The sequence below is a fragment of the Pelodiscus sinensis genome, chromosome 6 (genome assembly GCF_052426305.1).
Source record: "Pelodiscus sinensis isolate ZL-2025 chromosome 6, ASM5242630v1, whole genome shotgun sequence".
NCBI classification, from domain to species: Eukaryota; Metazoa; Chordata; order Testudines; family Trionychidae; genus Pelodiscus; species Pelodiscus sinensis.
This window is the reverse complement of record NC_143057.1, coordinates 35383711-35407783: the sequence shown is the minus strand read 5'-3', so window position 1 is coordinate 35407783 and position 24073 is coordinate 35383711. Positions and strand designations below refer to the sequence as shown.

Here is a 24073-nt window from a genome sequence, read left to right as displayed (position 1 = left end):
TTTTTTTGTTTAAATGGTGGGATCTTTATCTGCTGGTGTTTGTTTGGGTTTGGGGCCTATCAGGTACATTTGCATCACATATTTAAGTTTTATTCTGCAGTTATAAGGGCTAAAGTGTACTTTAAAAGACATGAAAGCTAAGAATCTCACCTAATCCCATGTTTCCAGAAGACAGGACTGTAGAGGAAAGTGGCATTTAATGCCAAATGTGGTCATATCAAACACTGCCAACTCTTACAGACATATGGCCCATGTATTAATTCTGAATTAAGTATTCAAGTTTGACCACAGCATGTGCATTTGTCATTTTGGGGGAATGGATATATTCTTTAACCTCTAAAGATTATGCCTCAGAGAGAATACTGAATAGGTTGTTTCTAGTGATCCAGGCATTTCTAAAAGAAGGGCGAGGGTGGGTTTGCATGCCCTATTTCCTTCTCTCTCTCTCATGCACTAGCTCAATAGAGAGCAGGACTTCTGAACTTTGTGAGGTTTGTCCATTACTCATTGTCGCTGGACTGGTAGTCCCAAAAGAGCAGCTTCTCTCTCAAAATTGCTGTTTCCTCCCCTTAGGAAAATAGCCAGTCTCCTAGTTGTCAGGTGACACTGGTTCCACCCCCACGTGGCACCAGGAAGTGCTGAAGCAAGTACAATAATACATTCTACAAAGTTATCCAAAAGTTTGCAAGCCTCAGAACAGGATCAGCTTCTCACCTCACATTAGAATCTGCATTCCAGTGAGTTTGAGTGGAGATTTACAATCCAGGCAGATTTCCTTACTTGCAACATGTAATTTGATACTATGCCTAAAAGACTGGCACTCAAAAGCAAAAGAGGAGAACAAGGCAGAGCTGGGATGGGAGAGCGTCAGTGGAATTTTCCCTTTGTAACTATTGTTGTTTCCATAGCACATAAGTGAGCCTGAGTTTGAGGATTCAAAGCTGTCCTATGCTGAAGCCACTTGTTAGTTTGTGGCAAAAAAAAAAAAAAAAAAAAAAAAAAAAAGCGAATTTCACCCGTCCTTCGGGTTTGCGTCTGTTTTTATTCAAACCTGACAAATGCCTGAGGCGAGCTTTGTGTTCATATCTATCGGGAGGCACTTAATATTTGTTTGCAAGGTTCAGGATAAAAAAGTGAGACTTCAGGCTGCACTATGCAGCAGTAATGGGCTAGGCCATCTTAGTCTGCAGTTATCATGGATCCAGTGATGTGGCAGCTGAGGCAAGGTCATAAAAGGTACCTGCACTTTCCATTCTTTTCCCCTTTAATCCCAGTAACTATTACCACAGTATTTAGCATAATAGGATTTGCTGTAATGCTAATATAGCTGTATGTAAGGGATGGCTTTCCTGCAAACTGTAACTATTCCTTCTCTTTCTAATCATTTTCACAAAACAATGACCTGGTCCACTTTTAATTGAGGGTGTTAGGGTAGCCCATAGCACAGAACCCATTCTCTATTGAGCTCTTACTGCAGCTTTTTACTGATACTAGCCACTTCTGTCCTCATACGAAATTCAGAACTGCTTCTTTTGGGAAAGAAGAGCATCCTCAAATACAACTCCATTTCCTCTATCAGGTCCCTGCACTTGAACCTTTCATTTGCCTGTTTTGCTCTTGACCTTGGCACAAACTTTACTCTGCAATCAACTCCATCAGTTGTGCAAAACCTGGCTTTCCAGACATTAGTATGTACAAAGTGCCACTGCAACCATGTCACATGTACAAAGATGTCCCACTATTTCATTTCCAGCCTCAGACTGCTTCACAGGCTCTCTATTTACTTAAGATTCTGTTCAAACTTGCTCTATTTAGGCCAAATTCACAGAGGAAAAGTGTGAAGCAATAGAGAGACTCATTAAAATAAAGGCACTCACACCACTCAACCAACTGAGTCATATTGTCTAAACCCAGGGAGGAATTGACTCAGACCATTGTAATGGAAAATAAAATCCTAGAGGCCCAGTGCAAGAACAAAGTTATATATACATATGTGTTTTAAAACCAATAAATGTAATCAATTGCATTACAATAATACGCAATGATTGTTCTCATTTTAAGATTTGGTCCTGGAAAGTAATGGATTGCTTATATGAGTAAATTTCCTTATGCAAGTGTTTGCAAAAATCGGATTCTTAGATTGTACTAGAGCTATGATTAGCATTTTATAAGAATCACAGATTATACTCATTATTTGATGGTGCATATACACTTGACATTAATTAAGAGTGATCTGAGTTGATTGTTTCCTTTTGCATCTTCCACAGATTGTCAAAGATATGCAACAAATGAAAATCAGACACATGAAGGTAATCAAAGAGTTGGACTGCATAAGAAAGGATAACCAGGTAATTCTTTAGAAAAGACTAATGTCATAAGCATGGTGAGTAAGGATGTGGGGGTGCTGCAGCACACAAAGGCTTTCAGCATCACAACCCTGCCTCCTTGCTGCTGACCACGGTGACTTTGCCACCAAGCCCCATATGTGGGTCTCATCCTGCTGCCTGACCCTTGGGGTCCCTGGCCACTAGCACCTTGTGCAGAGTCCTGACTGCCAGCCCCAGCTCTAGGAGCAGTGAGGCTCATATATGGCAGGGGTGGAGAACCTTTTTTGGGTCAGGAGCCACTGACCCACAGAACAATCAGTCAGGGCCTCACACATGTAAGAACGGGGGGAGGGGAGAAACCCTCGTTGTGGCCCCCAACTGAGAAGAAGAAAGACACTCCCTACAATCCCCTTGCACACCAGAGCATAGGAGGGCTCATCCTAGAAGATTGTGTGTGCTCCAGCTCCCAGGGGTGCAACAGAGGGACTGGAGTATTAGAATGGGCTCTCCAATGCTGGGCGGTGGGCTCTGAGCCTCAGGGAGCTGCATTCAGACAAGCCAAGGGCTGCATCCTTCCCCAGGGCTGGAGGTTCTCCAACCCTGATATATGGGGGAAGGAAGGGAGTGCCACTCTGCACTACGGATGTTAAGTATAATTAAATTCACTAAACAGTCTATGCACTTTGCATCGACTATTCAATTAGTCGATAGGGCAGAGCAGTGTTTCAAAGGGTCAGCACCACATGGAGCCCAGGATCAGCTGGGGACTCCCCAGCTGACCCCAGGCTCCACGCAGCACTGAAACACCACAGTGGCCTTTCAAACACTGCAGTGGCCTTTCAAAAGGAGCAGTGCCTCACAGCTGACCCCTGGGCTCTACATAGTGCTGCTGCTTTGAAACTCTTCAGCGGCATTTCAAAGGGACAACACTGCACAGGGCCTGGGATCCAGACTCTATGCGGCACTGCTGCTTTGAAGTACCCCTCTCTTTCCCCCCCGCATCTTGCTGCCTCTGATAGAGGCAGCAAGGGGGGAGGGGAGAAGAGACTAGTCAACTAGCCTGTCGACTATCTGATAAACATTTGCTTGCTGACTAGTCCTTAACATCCCTACTCTGCACCCCCATGACAAAAAAAAAAAAAACTGACCCAGGACCATTGATTAACATCAGTGTTTGGATGGATTGTTAATTCTTCCCCCCCCCCCCCCATCAATATATTATGAAGGCACAAATTCTTCCTTATTTACATACATGCAATGCCACATTCTATGTCCCCAGTAATATCATCGGTAAGCCCGTAAACAAAAAGAAACAAACTGACTTCTTTGGTTCAGTGAAATTTGCTCTTAGTTTTTATCATGTAATTACACTCCTTGATTTGTTATATTTCATTTTCTTTTTCTGTATTTACTTTCCTTTATCTTATTTGACTGTGAAGTGTCGAGTATGCACAGGAACTGAAGACTTCCTTTTTTTATAAACTTGCTTCAGACTTTCTTATTAGATGAGAACTCCCTCTAGTGACTGACCTGATGACTAAAACCACTGAAATTATGACAGAGAATATACATATTGAGCTATAGTGCAAAGGGTAGTGCAAAGTACAGAGTAATATATTGAAAAGATGTTGGCCAATACAACTTCCTGACTTTCACCTTGATGGATTATGGTTCTCAATCTCTATCTTACACACTGATCCCATCTGCTTCTGTTTTGAGTGCACAAATGTATTTTTTTAATAGCTGAACGTATAATAGTTACTGTGATGGAGGGGGATACTGTCCATGGAAAAAGACCTCTCTGATACAAATCAATATTACTGTGAAATGAAGAAACACAATCACCTAGCTATTATAACTAGGATTGTAAAAGAGATGCCTTTTGTCTGTCAGGGTACATCTAGATTACACCTCTCTGTCGACAGAGAGATGTAAATTAGGCAAGTTGAAATTGCTAATAAAGCAGGGATTCAAATATCCCATGCTTCATTCTGTCAGGGTACGTCTAGATTACACCTCTCTGTCGACAGAGAGATGTAAATTAGGCAAGTTGAAATTGCTAATAAAGCAGGGATTCAAATATCCCATGCTTCATTAGCATAAACATGGCCACCGCTTTTTTCAAAACTGAGTTTTCTCGAAAAAATGGCAGTCTAGATCCGGATCTTTTGAAAATAAACCCTTTTTTGAAAGATCCTGTATTCCTCAAAAAATGAGGTTTACAGGATCTTTTGGAAAAGGGTTTATTTTTGAAAGATCCACATCTAGACTGCTTTTTTTTCCCGAAAAAACTCTGTTTCTTAAAAAAAAAAAAAAAAAAAAAAAAAAAAAAAGCAGCAGCCATGTTTATGCTAATGAAGCGCAGGACATTGAAGTCCCTGCTTTATTAGCAATTTCGACATGCCTAATCTACATCTCTCTGCAGACAGAGAGGTGTAGTCTAGACACAGCCACACTGTGGTCTGACCAACGTTCTCTTTAGGCACAGTTAAGTATTTGTCCACACTTAACTTGTCTCTCACCAGTAACATTTTTGCTAGCACTATTATTCTCTTTTCAAAGCATAAGCTCCTAGCAGGTGCAGTCAGCACAATGGCCATGTGTGGATGCACATGTACAGTATCAGTGTAAGATGTCTTGTAAAACACATTCTGGGACCTTTTGCTTTAGCCAAACCCCTTTACTAGGTTTACTATCTTTCTTGTGGTCTCTGGCTGATCCAGGGAAAGACTGCCAACCAGTTCCTAGAGGGATTGGATTATTAACATACTATACAAAGTGTATACAAAAAAAAAGACATGTATTCAGGTTCAAGAAGTCTTTGGAAACACCCAGAGGAAATTGAATTAAAGAAGCAAAGATTACATATATAATGTTGAGAGAGTTCAGAATATAATGGCTATTGTTCCTGGACAAAGAATGGAATTTACTTAATACACCAGGGACAAATGCAAATATCATGTAGATTTCATGGGTAATGTAAGGGTCACACAATCACACCTAGCACTTCCAAGTGATTTAATTGATTATTAGAAATATAAACAGATAGAATGAAGAAGGGGGGCAAGAAAACAGAAAGTTGGGGGTATCCTTCCAGCAGATGGCACATGTCTGATACACAGCCAATTAAAAGAAAATGGCCATGCTTTGACAAACTAAAAGAGAGCAACACAAACTGAGTGCCGCTGATGATTACTTCTGTGAAACTGGTGAAATAACTACCCAAATTTTAATAGGGTTACTTTTAATTTACACTAGTGAGATCAGAATCATGACCAGAGGCCCTAAAGTTGTATAGTTACTTTATTATCTGACACCTATATTGTTAGTAAAAGTGGTGTGGCAGGTTGTGTTGTTTTATTTTCAACTTAGGTGAGTCTAGATGCAAACTAAGACATAGCTATGTTTTTTTTGTTTGTACTTATTTCAGTCTCTTGTAGATTTTCTAGTGAAACTATTTTTTTAAGGTGCTTTGATCTCAGTATTGTTCTTAGCAAAATTCACTCTGACCTGTTCTCAAAGACATCTGCTGAGAGGGGGGAAAAGGCCAAAAGGCACCACATCAGGAGCGCTTGTTAAAAACTTTTATTACAATGATGGTATCTAAAGATTAACAGAAGCCAGTATGATGCATAGGGAAAGCTTACGGGTGACAGAGGGATGAGACTAGGGATCCAAGATTTTGTTTTAATGAAACTTTAGGTTTTCCGGTTTTTAGTTGTTTTCTGAGGCCAGCTTTTTTCTTTATTCATCTAACTTCTTTGTATAGGAGCAAGCCATAACTGTTCTAAAGAGTCAGCACAGTGGAAAAATGAAGATCCTGAAAGCCCAGTTAGAAGCCTACCAAGAGCTGGTGAACAAGAAAAATAGGCAATGGCAAAATACAGCTAAGGTAACTAAGAACTGCAAATTTCATCAGAGGGTTGGAAATTGCAGACATGCTTATTGAACAGTTTCTGACAACTGAAAAGTGCAGCACATGCAACTTAGTAGAAATTTATTCAAAACACTTGGGCAATGTCTACACTACAGAGGGTTTTTTTGAAAAACGGCCATTTTTAAAAAAAAAAAACTTCACTTATGTCCACATTTCAATCGTGTTCGGGGGGGGGGGGGGGAGAAATCAAAAGAAAAGAGGGGTTTTTCCATCATTGATAAACCTCTTCTATGAGGAAGAAGCCTTTTTCCGAAAGAGCTCTTTTGGAAAAAGGCATGTGTGAACAGGGAAGAGGGAGTTCTTTCAAAAGAAGAGGAAAAAGGAAAAAGCACAGGTGGCCCTGGTGGCCACTCCATCCATAGTAATCACAGCTTAAATGCGAGATAGTGTCCATTCAGTGTGGATGCTATCTTTCGAAAAAGCAGGTATCTTTTTCGATGCGCTTTGGCAGTGTGGATGCTCTCTTTCGGAAGAAGTTTTTTCAGAAGATCTCTTCTGAAAAAGCCTCTTCTGAAAGAAGCCTGCAGTCTAGACAGTCAATAGCCTTTCACCTATTTGTATTCACTTTCATTGCAGAAACTCATGCTATTCAGAGCAGATCCACAGATGGCATAAAGGAACATAGCTTTGATGTCAATGGAGCTATTCTCAGAATGCCCTTCAATTTTATTTTTTTTCATTCTGTCTTACTTATGCAATCTTAATTAGCACTTGATCTCACTTCATAAGAACTGCCCCAACTCTGGAATCTCAAAACTTCTTGGAAAAGTTGCTCCATCATGTCAAAAGCCTAGCCACGAAGGCACTTATTTCCATCCAAAATTATCTGTTCTTCTCAGGGCCACAGAAATCAAATGAAAATAATCAAGTCGTGGCAAAGACCTAGAATAATACTGTGGCCAACCCTCTGCCAATGCAGAATTGTTCTTTATGCAGCACATTTTCCAAAAGATTTGCTCATAGCTGAGCTGATCTTCACCTCAATTTAAGGAACAGGTTCCCTGAGCAGAGATCTCCCATGCTAGCCACAACTGCATCTCTCATCAAGTACACATTTGGTAAGGGATACCAATCTATATTAATAATAAGAAACACCAGCTTACAACTTAAAATAATAGAAAAGAGAAAGACTGAGAGGGGGACAGGATAGTGGTTTTCAAGTATCGAAAAAGGTGTCACAAAGAGGAGGGAGAAGAGTTATTCTCATTGGCCTCTGATAACGGGACAAGAAGCAATGGGCTTAAACCGCAGCAAGGGAGGTTTAGGTTGGACATTAGGAAATATTTCCTAACTGTCAGGGTGGTTAAACACTGGAATAAATTGCCTAGGAAAGTTGTGGAATCTCTATCACTGGAGATATTTAAGAGCAGGTTAGACAGACGTCTGTCAGGGATGATCTAGATGGAGCTTAGTCCTGCCGTGAAGACAGGGGACTGGACTCAATCACCTCTCAAGGTCCCTTCCAGTTCTAGTATTCTATGATTCTAAGATATTCAATTAATATACAAAGTTGTATAATTCCTGTTGCCAGTGATTAAATAGCTAGGATTAATAAATTCTCCTTTCCCATTAAAGAATAGGTTCATGCATGCGCAATATTTGCTTTAGATAAGCAGGTGTATCTTCAGAATAATCAATGACATTTTTGAGTGTGGTTATAGTACACTAGCCAAGTGTGTGTGTTCCTGTGTGGCTGATCCACAGAGGTTAGTAGTCTGCACCACACTGTGTTTGACTGATAGTAATAAATGAATCTCTGTTTTACAAAATGAAGATCTGTTACAAAAAGTTTGAATTACTACCTTATTGCCGTATTCCAATGCATCCAGAGTCTGAGGGAGAAAAATGGGCAACTGAGCCAAGAAAACAAAGATCTTCTTTATCAAATAAAGCAACAAAATGAGAAATGGGCGGAAGAAAAGGTAACTAAAGCAAGTTTTTTTTTCTGATTTCAAGTGTGTGAGAGGAATATTCAAAAGAGCCTAAGTGACTTGCAGGGTACAGCCTATGCTCCTAAGTCACTGAGGTACTTTTGCAAATGCCTTTATTTACATTACTTCCTTTTTCTTGTATCTTGTTATAAAGTCATATTATTTCCTTCTTCCTTGCTCCTGAGAGATTAACACACACAGCAGAGGTTGGTTTTTAGCCAATAATTGCCTTTAAAATTAACAAAAATAACTTTCATTAAACAAACTGAATGAGATTCCTCGTGTCAATTCCATCTGATCTGGAATTCTCTAGTAGGCCAAAACATCCAGAAACCTGCCAAACTTGTCCAGCTCAGTATTCCTATAACTTGGAGTGAGGGAGATCCCAAGGAAAAGGTGTTATGCACCCCTGAACTTGTGCAATTTCTCACTGCTAGAATAACCTCTTGGGTCTGTGGACCTCTGGGCATAATTTAGAGAAGCCCTGAGACTGCTCCAAGTTACAACAAAAGCCTGGAGAATCCAGCAGCTGCCAGGGCAGCCATAGAAATGGCATCAATATATCTTGTATTCCTACCTCTCCTCAGTTGTGTGAAGCATCACTTGGCCACAGGTGATAATCCAGCCCATTTTGCTCTTTCTAAAACTTTGTTCTGGACTAAGTCAGTATCAGAATGTTCTCCAGCTGGAAGAGGCAAAAGGACTTTAGTCACACAGTGTTCTGTAAGCTAGAAAGATCTCCATTGCATTCTGTTCTTGGGAGACCTTGTTTATAATGATGACAGCCTCAGGATATAATGCAATGTACTACAGGTTATCAAAAGGGTGTGGTACAGCTCTGGGCCTGATCCTTTTCCTTCTTGCCAATTATACACTGGGATAAATGCATTGACTTCAATAGCATGAGCCCCAATTTACTCCAGACAACTGTGAATGAATTAAGCTTATTTTCAACACAGGGCACAGGGATTTATGCAAAACATCTTTAATGGTGGGGCCCCAATTTTCAGGTATCATTCTCTGAGCACTCTACTGAAAATGCATGTTGTATACAGGCCCGATTCTTTTCACTTATACCTGTGTAACTCCTTTTATTTCAATTACTTCAATAATTATCCTGGTCTCTATGCTATGCAATAATAGACCAATTTTAGCATTGACCTACCTCCTGTGCAATCCCGCCTCACTGGGATTTGCACTGAATGCTAGTCATTGCCAAGTTTGGCTCAATAAGTGAACTTAAAAAGACATTACTTGCTCGGGCTATTGCAGGGCTCAGTAATTAGGGAAAGTAATTCAATATGACAGTTAAGTATCTTTTTTTCTCTTTATGGATTAAGTGATCTCATAACAAATTTACCTCTTGAACATGATTTTATGCTCTAGTGAAATTTCTTTCATTTGCTGTGCATACATTATTTTGATCACTTTGAGGTGTCAGTTTCATAACACTCATTCTAATGAAGGCCATGGCATTAGAATTCTTATCGCCTTTAAAAATGCTGAGAGGTACGTTTTGATTCACCAATAGAATGTGCCCTTTGAGGACAGTGGTAATGGTAGGAGCTTCTGTCTTAATTCTAACTTTACTTGTGATTTGTAGGAAAAGGAAAGAACTTTGTTAGAGATTATACACAGTGATACATTCTGATCTCAGTTACATCAGATTTACATCTACGTAACCCAGAGCAGAATCTGCTCTTTAATTTTCCCAGATGTGTTTAGTTTTCTAATTTTCTATATTTTCACATAGTTTTTTAAATGTATCAGTGCTGATATTTCATATGCAGATGTTAAAAGAATAGCATTTCCCTTAGCTATCCTTCATAATCCCATGAAAATAACAGACTAGAGATTAAAAAAAGGCCCCAAACACAATTTATCATTGACGCTTATGAAACCACTCAGAGCCAGGAAGTGATGTATTTACTCACAACAAGGAGTGTCTTATTCACAAGATGTTTTGTTGAGGGCAATAGAACTTCTGAAGTAAAGTGCTAGTCACCATGCATGGGGGTATCACAATTTGGCCCTTAGTCAAGTAGGCAGAATAATGGTTTGTTTCAAGATTTGCAGGGGAATAGGAGGCCTGGCGTTCATGAGTAATTATTGCAATTGTATACACAGAATGAACAGCTCCAAATTTAAATAGCTATTCAGACATCTAAATACAGATGTGGTCACCTCATCTCAAAAAAAAATATTGATATTGGAAGAGGGTTAGAAAAGGGCAACAAATTTTTAAGGGTTTGGAATGGGTCCCATATGAAGAGAGTGTAAAAAGACTGGGACTTTTCAGCTTAGAAAAGAGGGGTATGTCTACACTAGCCACCCTAGTTCGAACTAGGGTGGCTAATGTCGTCATTCGAACTTGCAAATGAAGCCCGGGATTTAAATATCCTGGGCTTCATTTGCATGTTCCCAGGTGCCTCCATTTTTAAATGCCCGGTAGTTCGAACTACCTGCCTGCGGCTACATGTGGCATGGGCTAGGTAGTTTGAATTAAAGCTCCTAATTCAAACTACCATTACTTCTCCTGCAATGAGCCCATGCCGTGTGTAGCCGCGGGCAGGTAGTTTGAACTAACGGGCGTTTAAAAATGGCGGCACCTGGGAACATGCAAATGAAGCCTGAGATATTTAAATCCCGGGCTTCATTTGCAAGTTCGAATGACGACATTAGCCACCCTAGTTCGAACTAGGGTGGCAGTGTAGACATACCCGAAGAGACTAAGGGGGAATATGATAGAGGTCAATAAAATCATGACAGGTATGGAGAAAGTGAATAAGGAAAAGTTATTTACTTGTTCCCAAAGCATTAGGGGTCACCAAATGAAATTAAATAGGTAGCAGGTTTAAAACAAACAAAAGGAAGTGCAGTACACAATCATGCAGTGCACAACCTGTGGTACTCCTTTCCAGAGGATGCTGGGAAGACCAGGAATTTAACAGGGTTCAAAAAAAAGAGCTAGATAAATTCATGGAGGTCAGATCCATCAATGGCTATTAGCCAGGATGGGTAGAATGAGATCCCTAGACTCTGATTGTTAGAGACTGGAAATGGATGTCAGGAGAGGGATCACATGATGTTTACCTATTCTGTTCATTCCCTCTGGGGAATCTGGCATTGGCCAGTTTTGGAAGACAGGATACTGGGGTAGGCAGACCTTTGTCCTGACCCAGTATTGCCCTTCTCATATTATTATATACCACTTTATTACTACAAAAGTTTGAAACGCTCGTAACCAGGATTGTCTGGTCTGGCAACATCTGTGGTCCAGAGTGGATGTTGGGAGGCCAGAAGCAAGGATCCCTGCGGGGCCGGCAAGGCCATGGGCAGACCGCAGAAAGCTGACGGAAGGGCTGCCCAGCACTTCCCAGGGCTGCCCAGCAGAGCTGCCTACCGGGATTGGGAGACCCGGTGCATGGCTGCCCTGAGGGTCCCAGATCCCCAATGCCGCATGCACAGCAGTCTGACAGATCCCAGAGCCCCAGCACAGGGCTGCTCAGTGGGTCCCGGAACAGTGGGGTCGGCAGAGCAGCAAGAGGAAGGGAGCCAGCCGGGAGGTCAGCAGGCTGGACCAGGGGGGCTGGTGGCAGGGGTCCAGAAATTACCTCCATTGGTCCAGCAAAATCCCTCATCTGGGACTGGTTAGGTGGGGAGGTCCAGCGGGTACATTGTTCCTCAGTATGGAAGCATTATCTTATATAATGAGACTTAAAGAAACATTTATGTCAAATGGTTGCAATCAATGGCCCTTAATTTCATTTTTTTAAAATATTTTGTCATCATATTTGACAAGAGCACACTGCTACAATAGCACTCCCTAAACTGTTATCAACTTTTTATTTAAAACTAACTCCATTTCCACTTATGTTTTGAATCACAAGAATAATGATCAGGGATCCTCAAAATCAGGTTGTAAAGAATTCTTCTCCTACACTCTATACAGTGAAAAACTGGTGTAAACTAAAGGATAACAAGCCCTAACTTTCTTTGGTTTTGTCTAATTTGAGAAGCATGGACGCACACACAAGGTATCCCTTCAGTTACACTTGAGCTGCAGTTGAACAGCCTTATAATCTTTAGTGCTGATCAAAGAAAAAAAAAAAGTTCTGTTTTGTCAGAATTTCCAAGCTTTCTTATTCAGGAATGTTTTATGGGTGTATGTTGCTTTAAATGCCACCAATGGCCCTCTCTAAGCAGGTTAACTGATCTAGACAGGTTTATATTTTATACAACAGGGGAGAAGTGCATGTTCTATGGCTGGGGTAGGTCCGAGTTCCTGCCAGAGTGAGGAATGTAGCCAATTGTGCACTTTCCAACTGTGCTCTCTGAAAAAGGGGAACAGCCAGTAACGTTCCCGTATGAATTAGGGGGAAAGGGGAGGAAAGAAGAGTTTCACTGCCCCCACCTTCCCAAAAGGGTTCCTGGGGGGGGGGGGGGGGGAAGGGAGCTGGGGCAGTCCTGGATGGGGTGGGGGTGGGGGTGGAGGATGGTACTCAGCCACTGGAATCTACCTGTTGATTGTGTCTCTTTTCTGTATGGGTTTATAAAAAGCTGTCCCATGCTTTAAGTTATGCTAAGAGGAAGCTGTATACAAAATTTGGTGGTCCTAGCTCTTGCGGTTTGGGAGGAATTCTTGAACACATATGCAAGCTCTCTCAAATATACAGTAGATTTGAGAAAGAAGCGCTCCCCTACTATGTAATTGCATAGTGCAGTCCTGTTTGGAGAAGCTAGACTGACCATCACAAATAGTAAAACAAAAGAAATCCATAATCTGTAATATACAATACGTGTGTCCCTACTATTGTATAACCAGGGACTTGGTATAATGTGACTCTGTTGATGAAGACAGTCCCACAGAAAAGTTTTATTAAGGACATTTGGGAGCAAGTTCTGATAAAATCAGCAGAGACTGATTTATTGTGACTGTAGTTCTGGTATTCTGTTTCTACCCATTGATTCTTATAATGAAGTAAGACTGCTTTATAGTAATAATGTTTACTTACACAAAACTAAATTGTGATTTATTACTACTATGATTATTCCTTATTATTTCTTTGGGAAGATATCTGTTTATAATTTCATTCCTATCATATTTTGCAGACTTGGATTCTAGAAAGTTTCACTCAAAAACTAGATCATCTGTATACTCAGCACTTTTTGAGTAAGTTTCATATTTCAGACTCATGCTTGTTTCGATGAGGTAGATGAACTTTATCTGTTCTTTATTTTCAATGGTTAGTGAAGCCTCGTTTCTAATTCACTCAGATTCAAAGCTAACATTAGATTTTCTGTTAGTTGTGGTGGGCTTTGGATCAAGCTATAAATGGAGTTCAAGTTGTAGAGAATTCTCTATGCCTCCTGCCCCCTTAATCCATGATTACCCTTATTGTATACTGTAATGGAAAAACTACAAATGTGAGAGGGTCCTACAACTTTGCTGACTCCACAAAAATCCAAAAGTAATAGTCACCTCAAATGATGTAAAAATACCTATTACAACTTTGATTTCTATAGAGACTTTCATAAATTAACAAACAAAACTATTTCTGAATAAAATCCAATTTTCTCCTATAAATCACAGTTTATTCTGATCCCCATCCTGGCAATAAAAGACAAGTTTTACAATTAATTATAAATATTACAAATGTGTTTTTTTTCCTTTCTTGTGTTCCTTCCCAATTTAGCACTGCGGGAACTTCAGAGGATCAGACTGAATATGGAAAAAATGGTAGAAATAGTGAATTTTCAGATGGATTTTCCTCAGCAAAAAGCATTAGTTACAGCAGAAAAGGTACATGTTTCAAGGGTATTAAAGGCCATCACAGAAAAGTCAAAGAAAATAGAAGACACGTAATTGGTCTTCTAAAAGCATCATCTTTAGAATTTTGCTCACACAAGGCAGACAGTCTGGTACATGTTGAAATAAACAAAGTGTCCAGCTGGTATTAACTTCTGTTCTCATTCAAGTATGTGAGTTCAAGTATTCAATTCTTCTCCGACATATAGTTGCGACCTTTATTTTCTGCCTTAGCTCCTCACTGATGCTTGCTAGTTGAAGGTTATGTTCTAGCTGATCATCTCTTTGCATGGCATGGAGAAGATCAAGCTATTTTCATCTCCAGACTGAGTCTGGAGCAATGGTACTTATCACTCATGTCTTTTAGTTGGGCTTTAGGTATGAGCAGGCAAACTGTAACCCATTATTTCAAGGTAGAAGACTGAATCATTTGGGATTAATATGGAGTTTAAAAGAATAAAATATCAATGGATACTTTTGAGTAATGCATATGTTAAGTTCACAATCTGCTCAAGAATATTCAGTGATCAAGAAAGAGGCCAGACTGATTTGATAAATTATTGCCAACTATTTACACAGTTCTAGTAATACGCACTATTCAAACACTGCATTATTAATGTTGTTGCAGTGTGTTTACATGGGTTATTAGTGTTCAATACTGTAGTGTCCTAGAACAACGGAACAATTTTATTACATGTATGTTAGTAGCACTTCCCATTGTCAGATTCCATTTTCAGTTGTTTAAAACTTTGGGGTGAAGTGTTGAATTCTAACTGCTGGCCTTAGGTTGAAATTTATTTGGAAAATTTCAACCAAAATTGTTCTACCATTTTTTAAAATGAGTGTGATGGAGTGTCGGGAGCGCAGGAGGGGTATCCCACACCCCACACTGATGCAGCACTTGTCCTTAATACCGCGGCGCTCAAGCTACCATGCCGAGAATGTTTGGCAGCCGCTGCAAGCGCTTGCACGGGAGCGCCCTGCACCACTGAGCCCAACAGTGGGACAGCACCTTCACTGGCATCCCAGTCAGAGGGTGCAGGCTTTGAAAAGTGGGCCGCCCCATCAGGCTGGGGCAGAACCGCCTGATGGAAGGAGGGAGCGGCCCTGGCAAAGGGGCATGGGGTGAGGCAGCCCCGGAGACAGAGGTTGCCAGAATGGGTCAGCAGGAGGCCCTGGAGGAGGGCAGCGCTTTGGAGCACAACAGGAGGAGGAGGAAGGCGCCCAGGATGGGGCTGAGAAGTGGCCCGTGGGTTGGTGAGTTACGGGACATCCCCACCGACCGAACAGGAGGCTGTCATCCCTGTTCTCAGGGTCCTAGGCTGAGACCTAGAGAGAGGGTGGGCCCAGGTCTCCCTTCCCTCCCTACGCACGGGCAGCAGTAGATTAGTTGAAGTGACTTGGAAAAGACTGTTGGACACTGTGGACTACAGGTTAACCGTTGGGGTAGGGAGTCACCCGGTGAGAGTTTCCTCCCGAGAGGGAGGAAAACTGTAACAATGAGATTAAGAGAAAATGCAGTTTTCCTCACGTTCAAACAAAATGTTCTTAAATTGTTTCATCAAGAAGATTTAGTGCTTTGTTCTTTGGAGCAGGGATTGATGTCAGGGTAAATAAAGGTTGCATAAGTAACCTAATTCTGGGATTGCCTAACTTTTGAGTGCTTGACCTTGCAACCTCATGTTCTCTTAGGGTGCATCAGCACTGCACCCATAGCTTGAAATAAGCTACGCAGTTTGAGCTATGCAAATTGCGTAACTTATTTTGAGTCAATTTTGAAATAGCTTATTTAGAAATTTGGCGCTGTCTATATAGCGCCAAATTTCAAAATAACCACTATACTGCAATGTCCTTTATTCCTAATTGAATGAGGTTTACAGGGACATCAGAATAGTGAGCCAGTTATATTTTGAAATAACGGGCTTGCTGTTAAGATGTGGGATAGCTATTTTGGGATTCCTTTTCTAGAAAATAGGATTTGTGGAGAAAAAGTTAAATAAAAAGTACCATCAAAGTACCAGAGCCACAGTGTACAAAATCGATTTTGAGTTCTAAGTCTTTTGTGGAAAGCACAATCATGGTAACAGACTATTTACAATGTTTTTTCATATACACATGTTCTGTTATAAATCACATAAAGCTATGAGTCAGACATAACAACACTTACTGTATAATCTGCTGTACAATATCACAGAGGGTGAAATGCAACTCACTCTTCCTCTGTGGTTGAAAAAAAAAATGAATCCAGGGCTGGCTGGCTTTTTGACTGAAGTCCCCCAAATCCACAGAAGAGATACAGCATAAGCATTAAGGGTATGTCTAGACTACATGCCTCTGTCACCAGAGGCATGTAAATTAGACTACCCGACACAGTCAATGAAGCCAGGATTTAAATATCCCCGGCTTCATTAAAATAAAAATGGCCACCGCGCTGTGCCGATGATCAGCTGAGCGGGCACAGCATGGTGGCCATTTTTATTTTAATGAAGCCGGGGATATTTAAATCCTGGCTTCATTGACTATGTCAGGTAGTCTAATTTACATGTCTGTCGCCAGAGGCATGTAGTCTAGACATACCCTAACAGTGCAAGCTTCCCACCCACCACAACATTGGCCTGATGACCCCTTCTAGGAAAGAAATGGTAGTTCAACCTTTATGGTCCATTCAGTTCTTGCTGGTTGTTAAGCCTGACAGAGTGCAAATTCCTAATATATGACTAATATGTGGTAACTGAACAGTTACCACAGTTTCTATTTATATAAGTCTCTGAACAGCCACTGGATGAAGGGTAGCTGCTTTCATGCATGACCAGCATGGTGTTGGTTTGAATCAATGACCTAGGATTAAAATGATTTTTACCATTACAAATTCCTAAACCTTTCCATTATCCACATTTAACTATTTCGAAATTATGTTCACTGCCAATTTAAAATCTTTCTGATGGTGAGAAACACCTTCAGAATATTACCTTGAATTAATTTTTTTAAATCACTTTTTTGAAGTGCATTATATTCAATTCATGTGATCTGAGGATAATGCTATTTAATATAGATGGTTGATAGCATGATTAGCAGACTATAGATTAACTCAACTTCATTTAACAGTGTCATACCTGATTTACAGCTTTATAAACTTCAGTGTAACAATTATAAAAACCTCTCAGATATAGATAAATGTAACTTAAAGATCTTGTTAATTCATGTTACAATGCATGAAAAATTAATAGAATTGAATATTATTTGAGCTCTACACAGACTTATTTATAATATTTCTTGCTTGACTCAATTGCAGAATGTTTGTTTATTGTTTCTTATACCAACGGATATATTTCTATAATGTAGGCACAGTGGATTTTTAACACAAATCTTTTTAGGATAGTGCTGTCAAATTTACTTTATTTATAACTTACTAATCATATTTCTGCATATTTTTGTAGTTTACTTATGCTCTGTTTCATTAATAAAAAAATACACATTAGAACTTTGATGCCTCAGTTATATTGCGGAATAACAAAGCATGATGAGAGGCAGACATTTTATAAATGCCATAATGATTACTTTTCTAAGCTATTTCTAAAATTAAAGGAAACACTGTATTTTCCATTATTATGGCTTTAAAAACATTTATACCCTGGATTTCATGTGATTTCTAAAGTCCACATCATCTCCATTAATATTACTCATTTTGCCCTCTTTAATTTTGGACAGCATAAGGCTTATTACAAACATCTTCTGCAGTTTGCTATTCTAAATTACAACTCCAAATTCTGTATGATAAAAACCAACTTTTTATTTCTAATGACCACTGCTGATTTTCTATTTTTGCTCCATCTTTTCCATTACTATCATGAAGATTCTGCACTGTTAGGCCAGATTCTACTTCGGGCTAGAATAGGAATGTGAATTATGCTTTGCTACATTTCAGGTAGTGGACCAGGTGGAGGAACATGAACATGTGCTGCAAAAAGAGCTTCTGTGGAAAGCACAGGCCACGCTGGAAGTGGCAAAGCAGTCCTTATACAAACGAGAGAGAGAGGTGACTGAACTTTTACAAAGTGAGAGTGAACATAAAACAATGAAGCCTCAAATCACAGTTACAACATTAATGAAAACTCTTGTGAGCAAGGTAAATATTAATTAGACCCCTGGAAAATATGTATTGGGTTTCCTAAGAGGGGGTGGGGAACCTTTTTTTGGTTCCCAATCCATCGGGGGCTGAATACAAGAAAGAAGCGCAAAAAAAAAAAAAAAAGCCCTCACTGAAGTGGCCCCTGACAGAGGAGAAAGACAATGCTCAGGGGCTAGATCCAGACAAGCCAGGGGCTGCATCCAGCCCCTGGGCCTTAGTTTTCCTACCTCTGTTCTAAGACTAGAAAATATAAAAATCTACTAAAGTTTTTGTTTTTTTAAGATAAAAATAAGAAAGTTATGCTGGATGTGTGTCTGTAAATGTATGGCTCTATGTAATGGTTACACCTGAAATTTTCAAAGGAGCCTAATGACGTAAGCCAAGTTAGTCTGTTACAGGAAAAAAAAAAAAAAAACACACAGCAAGCAAATGGTCTGGTAGCACTTTATAGACTAACAAAACGTGTAGATGGTATCATGAGCTTTCGTGGGCACAAAGAAGTGGGCTGTGCCCATGAAAGCTCATGATACCATCTACATGTTTTGTTAGTCTACCCCATTAGCAAATGGTCTGGTAAGGCACTTACCGTAAATCCCACTGAAATTCACTGTGATAAATAGTAACTCCTAGGGAAAATGACTACCCCATGAGTGCAATTTGTCTTTCATTGTTATTATTTTCATTACCAATTTTGCCTACTGAGAGATTAACTGCGTGGGGAAAAAAAAACACCACACACACACACACACACACACACACACACACACACACACACACACACTGGAGGGCAGAAAATTGCATCACAAAAATGGCAAATAACTGCTCCAAATTTAAGGAATTTTTTTAAAAAATCCAATTTTTAATTCATACTAGGTTCACACTTTATATTGTGATGTACCTGAGGCACAACAATACATCAATCGGCTTATTGACAAGAATGATGCTGAAAGGGATAATCGAAAAGAAGAATTTAATAATGTGCAGGCTGACATCCTATCCTATGAAGTTATTTATGGAAAAAAACCTACAGATTACAAAAGGTACATGGGATATTTCGTGAAGCAGTACATAAACACAATGGAGAGAATACTAGGCTGTTTTCATTCTAATACACACAGAAAGAAAGTTAAAATAGGAAGTATTGTGTCATATTTTATAAACTGTCAAAAGCAAAGCAATTCAATGGTAAGAATAACTATCGTTTGCCTTGATCCAAATGCTTAAGAGATACGCCATACGTGCCATAATGCACACAGATGCCATTCTAATACACTTGTTAGTCTCTAAGGTGCCATAGGACTCCTCATGGTTTTTAAACTTAACTCCCTAGTGTAGAGCAGGATTATCTGAAAAGAACCTCCCTTATTTCAAAATAGTGAGCGGAGCATCCACACTACCCAGCCAAAATTAACAGGTTGGTTATTTTGAAATCTGTGCTCCTGCTTTCCTTGGGGAACCACGCTGATTTCAAAATTCTATTTCAAAATAGCGCTAATGTGGACGATCTGATGCTCCTTATTCAAAATAATTGGCCTCCAGAAGCCTCTCGTAGCTGCCCTTCTGACCCCACCAGGCATCTCCACTGCTCCATTTCTCCTGTGGAACTTAAAACTCCAGGCTGCAAGAGAAGGGCTTGTGCCACATGGCCAGCCGTCCCAACATGCTCTCAGAGCTTCTCATGGCTGCCAGCGCTTCTGCTGCTCCCTCAGCTGCCACTACACAGGGATGCAGGAGAGCTACGGCCTGGACTGGTGCAGAGATCCTGGACCTCATTGAGGTCTGGGGGAAGGAAGAGGGGAAGGAGACCAGCCTCAAGGATCTCCACACCAGGAAGAGGAATGTGGAGGTTTATGGCCTCATCGCTGCCAGCCTGGCCGACACAGGCCACAACCATGTTCACATGAAGGTAAAGGAGCTCCAGCAGGCCTACCACAAGGCCAGGGAGCAGAGCTGATGCTCCAGAGTGGCAACACACAGCTGCTGCTGCTGCTTCAAACAGCTGGATGCCATCCTAGGAGAGGGGATGGTCACCTCCTTTCCTGTCATTATCGAGTTCAGCCAGGACACACCCGGCATCAGCCTCCAGAAGAGCAGGATTGTGGAGGAGAAGGTGGTGGCCAGCCAGGCAATCAGGCCCACCAGCCAGGACCTGATCCTCATCCTGGAGCCAGTCCCTCCCTTCTTCCCCGCACCACTAAGGAGGTCTCCCAGGACTCAAACGAGGGGAGGCACTTCAGGTGAGTTCTAAAACTTTTTTATCTACACCCAGGGGCAGATGATGGGCTGTGAGGAGCTGCACACTCCTCGCTCAGCCTACTTGAAGTCATACAACAGCCTCTGTGTATGGGTGCACATGGAGCGCCAGTCCAGAGTACTCAGCTCCATGACACACGTGGCAAAGGGTCATGCCTGCACTCAGGCAGCATCTGCTCCTGATCGGTGATGCAGAGACTGATTCCTTGCATGAGAACCTGCCCAGGGGAAGAAGAGGGGATCCCAGTAGCACTCTCTCTGGCAAGCAGACTCTGCCGCTCACACACCTCCCCTAACATCCACCCCCTCCTCCAGCAGGCAGGAATAGAAACTCCCTCGCTGCAGGATGCCACTAGTGCCAGACCTACCCTGTGCGGGACACAGGAGGAAGCCGAGCTGTCCCACTTCTCCCTCCCACCTGTAGGCTCCTGGCCTGGCTGGAACCTTCCCATGTCTGCTACACCCTGGGCAGTGGGTGTAGCAAAGCTCCCATGGGATATTTGTGCCCCTGCAGGAAATTTCCCTCTGCATAGGCATTGGGTGGACTTGCTCAAAGCACATCGTCATCCTCTGAACTGAGACCTTCAATTTCGGCTCAGAGATTAGGGCTAGGCTTCATACACAGTGTCTCCTGGGATGACTGCCCTTGTCACTTTTCTTCACAGCCGGGCCAGCTGTGAGCTTGGCACATTCCCCAGCATTCATCTACCTGACTCCGCAGAAGGAAGAGAACCTGTGAGGACCTGCTGTGGGAGTAGATGGCCTGCCTGCAGTCCCTTGTCCGGAGGCTCGAAGAGGAGCGCCTGGAGCAGGCCACTGACCAGGAGCAGAGAAAGGCCACCTGGGACCAGCTGTCTCACCAGCACAAGGCCATGTGCTCCTCCCTTACCTTGGTGATGGAACACATGGCCTTGTGCATTGAGCGTGCCCCCAGCCACCTCCCCGCCACCCCCATGGTTTTCCTTCATAATCCCTCCAAGGGCCACTGGGGCCCCAAAACATGTGGTAATGGCTAGGAGCTCTTGGGCAGTTGAAGGCAGCCCCAGCCCCAACCCTGAGCTCCCCTTCTCCCCCTCCCATTCCAGGTTCTTTCCCCAGTCCCTACATTGCTGTATATGCCCCACTATAAGTAGTCCTATTGTGTCAAGAAAAAAAGTTTTATTCTTTGCTCTGTAGGGGAGGGGTATGGGAGGAAAGGTGAAATGCAGGGGCCTTTTATGGAGAGACACAGGGGAGAGTGCCTTACAACAGGCCTTGGATGAAACTGTCCCTCAAGGCCTCCCTGATGAGCACAGCCCATTGATGTTCTCTCCATCTGGTGCTGGTGCCAGCTACTTGTATGCTCTGGCCAGCCATTCAGCCTCTGCCCCACCCTGGCAGAAAAGTCTCCTCCTCGCTCTCACACAGGCTGTGCAGCAGCACACAGCTGTCCACCACTACAAAGGGGATGTTGCATTCACTGAGGTCTAGACAGGTGAGGAGACTCCTGTACCTCCCCTTTTAATGGCGAAAAGCCGCCACACAACCATGCAGCGCTAGTTCAGCCTGGCGTAGATGTACTCATTGGGAGGCCTTCACGAATCAAGGGAGCAAGGAGTAGACTGCGTTACCCAGGATTACAATGGGCATGTTCACCTCTCCAACTCTGACGGTTCAGTCAGGGAAAGAAGTGCCGGTGTGCATCTTTCAGAACAGGCAGGAGTTCCGGAAGATGCGGGTGTCATGTGCCTTATGTTGATGTTGGCGAAGCATCTCTTGTGATTCACGTGGGCCTGCAGCACCATGGAGAAGGATTCCTTTCTTTTGATGAAGTCTGAGGCACTGTGGTCTGGGACCAGGATGAGGCTGTGTGTGTCATCTATGGACCCCTCCCCCCACCCTCACAGTTGGGGAAGCCATGGCAGCAAAGTCATCCATGATGGTGTCCATGTTCCCCAGAGTGATGACCCTCTGTAGCAGCACGTGATTGATGGCCTTCACTACTTATATGAGCACAGCCCTGATGGTGGATTTCCCCACATGGAATTGGTTCCTGATGGAGCATCAGCTATCTGGCACCACAGGGCAATGGTGACACACTTCTGCATTGGAATGACAGGTCTCAGTCGGGTGTCCTGTTGCCTGAGAGCAGGAGTGAGCCACTTGCAGAGCACAAGGAAGGTGGCCTTCCACATGCAGAAGTTCTGCAGCCACTGCTGATCAACCCATAGCTGCACAATTATGAGACCCCACCAGTCCGAACTGGTCTCCCTTCACCAGAAGTGGTGTTCCAGAGTGTCCAGGGGGACTGAGGGGCCTTTGCAGCAGCCAGAGTTCCAGGACCTGGGTGATCAGGGCCTGTGGTCTGGGCTGGTTCTTGTCCTTCTGGAAGTACTGCACCATGAGGGACAGCACGAGGCCCATGTGACTGGCAGTGCTTTACAGCAGCTCTGGCTCTGTGCTTGGAGTGCTGTGGCATCTGCAAAGGCAGCCAGAGCACACTGTGTCTGTTATATGTCTCATGGGGGGGGCGTGGAGGAGTGTGTGTGAAATGGCTGTAGAGGAGGAGCCCCTGAAAGCGTGCATCGGAGTTTGCCTGATCAAGCAGCCACAGGATCGTACATCCTTCTGATGCCCTCCCCAGAGCACTTCTGGAGGCTCTAAGTCCAAGACAGGTTCCAATCAGTGTGAACATGCTATTTCAAAATAATTCTGACAACTTCAATGCTCCCCCGTTGTGGGGACATGCTATTTCAGGAGCTATTATTTTGAATGTAGTTATTTTGAAATAATTTCCTAGTGTAGCCATGCCCTTACAGACTAACACGGATACCCCTCTGAGACATTCTATGTGATATCATGGAAGAATTAGATGCTTACAGAATATTTCATAAATGTTTTGCAAACCCAGTGTGGATAGGTCAGTGGTTTCATTGGAATCTGTATTGTGCTGCCAATATTTAGGGGTTTCTTTTACGGTTAGTGGTATCAAGACCAGATACTCTTGTCTGTGGGTTTTTCATGTCAAGCCACTCCTTAGGGATTTATGTCCCAGATTAAAATAAGATTCCACATGTGGCTTACTATGGAAAAATAAAAGTAGAGACTCTTTCTCTGGATGTTTCATAAAAGAAATGATCTGAGAGCATAGCAAAGAACCAGCAATAAAATACAGTAAAACCTGTGTTATCTGGCACACTCGGGGATTAGGGCATTCTGGTTATCTGAGGGTCTCATCAACCCAATGGACAATAGTAAAACTCAAGTTTTTAATATTGGTAGTTTTGTAGTGTGAGGCAGTTGGTCTCACATTTCTATTTGGAGTTAAAGATGATTAGAACTTCTTAAATAAAAAATTGTTAAGCCAATCATGGTAAACCAAGCCAGGCCTGTGCACCTGAAGATGTGACAGGATTGTGTCTGGGGGCCATGCTGGTTAATAAAGTTTTCTGGTTAAGAGTGCCGGATAACAAAGATTTCATTGTATAACAAATAGACCCACAGCTTGGTAGCTGGCTTGAACAGTTTTTCCATCTAGTATTTTATAGAACTTAAAATATACAAAGTGTATTTAGCTAGTCCATGCTATACTGCAAGCTCAGGAAAAATCCAGCTGTGGGCTGAATCTGGCCCACGGATGCTGAGGGGAGCCCCAGGAGGCTCCCCACTTGCCTCACTCCAGTCAGAAATGTGGCTGCGGGGTGTTTT

The 24073-nt window shown here is 42.2% G+C and overlaps 2 protein-coding genes across 2 annotated transcripts in view; one reads left to right on the top strand and one right to left on the bottom strand.

Annotated features, from left to right (window-relative positions):
- LOC102452968 (cytochrome P450 1A5-like) overlaps positions 1 to 24073 on the bottom strand; it is a 91893-nt gene that overhangs the window by 32058 nt on the left and 35762 nt on the right.
- The window catches only part of LOC102452715 (uncharacterized), a 68423-nt gene that overhangs the window by 39350 nt on the left and 5000 nt on the right, over positions 1 to 24073 (top strand). Inside the window, exons 6-12 of the mRNA XM_014580963.4 lie at positions 2268 to 2348; positions 6097 to 6219; positions 8094 to 8186; positions 13308 to 13368; positions 13892 to 13998; positions 17930 to 18130; positions 19007 to 19173. Of these exons, the coding sequence (XP_014436449.3) occupies positions 2268 to 2348; positions 6097 to 6219; positions 8094 to 8186; positions 13308 to 13368; positions 13892 to 13998; positions 17930 to 18130; positions 19007 to 19173 (833 nt within the window). The remainder of the gene's footprint in view (positions 1 to 2267; positions 2349 to 6096; positions 6220 to 8093; positions 8187 to 13307; positions 13369 to 13891; positions 13999 to 17929; positions 18131 to 19006; positions 19174 to 24073) is intronic.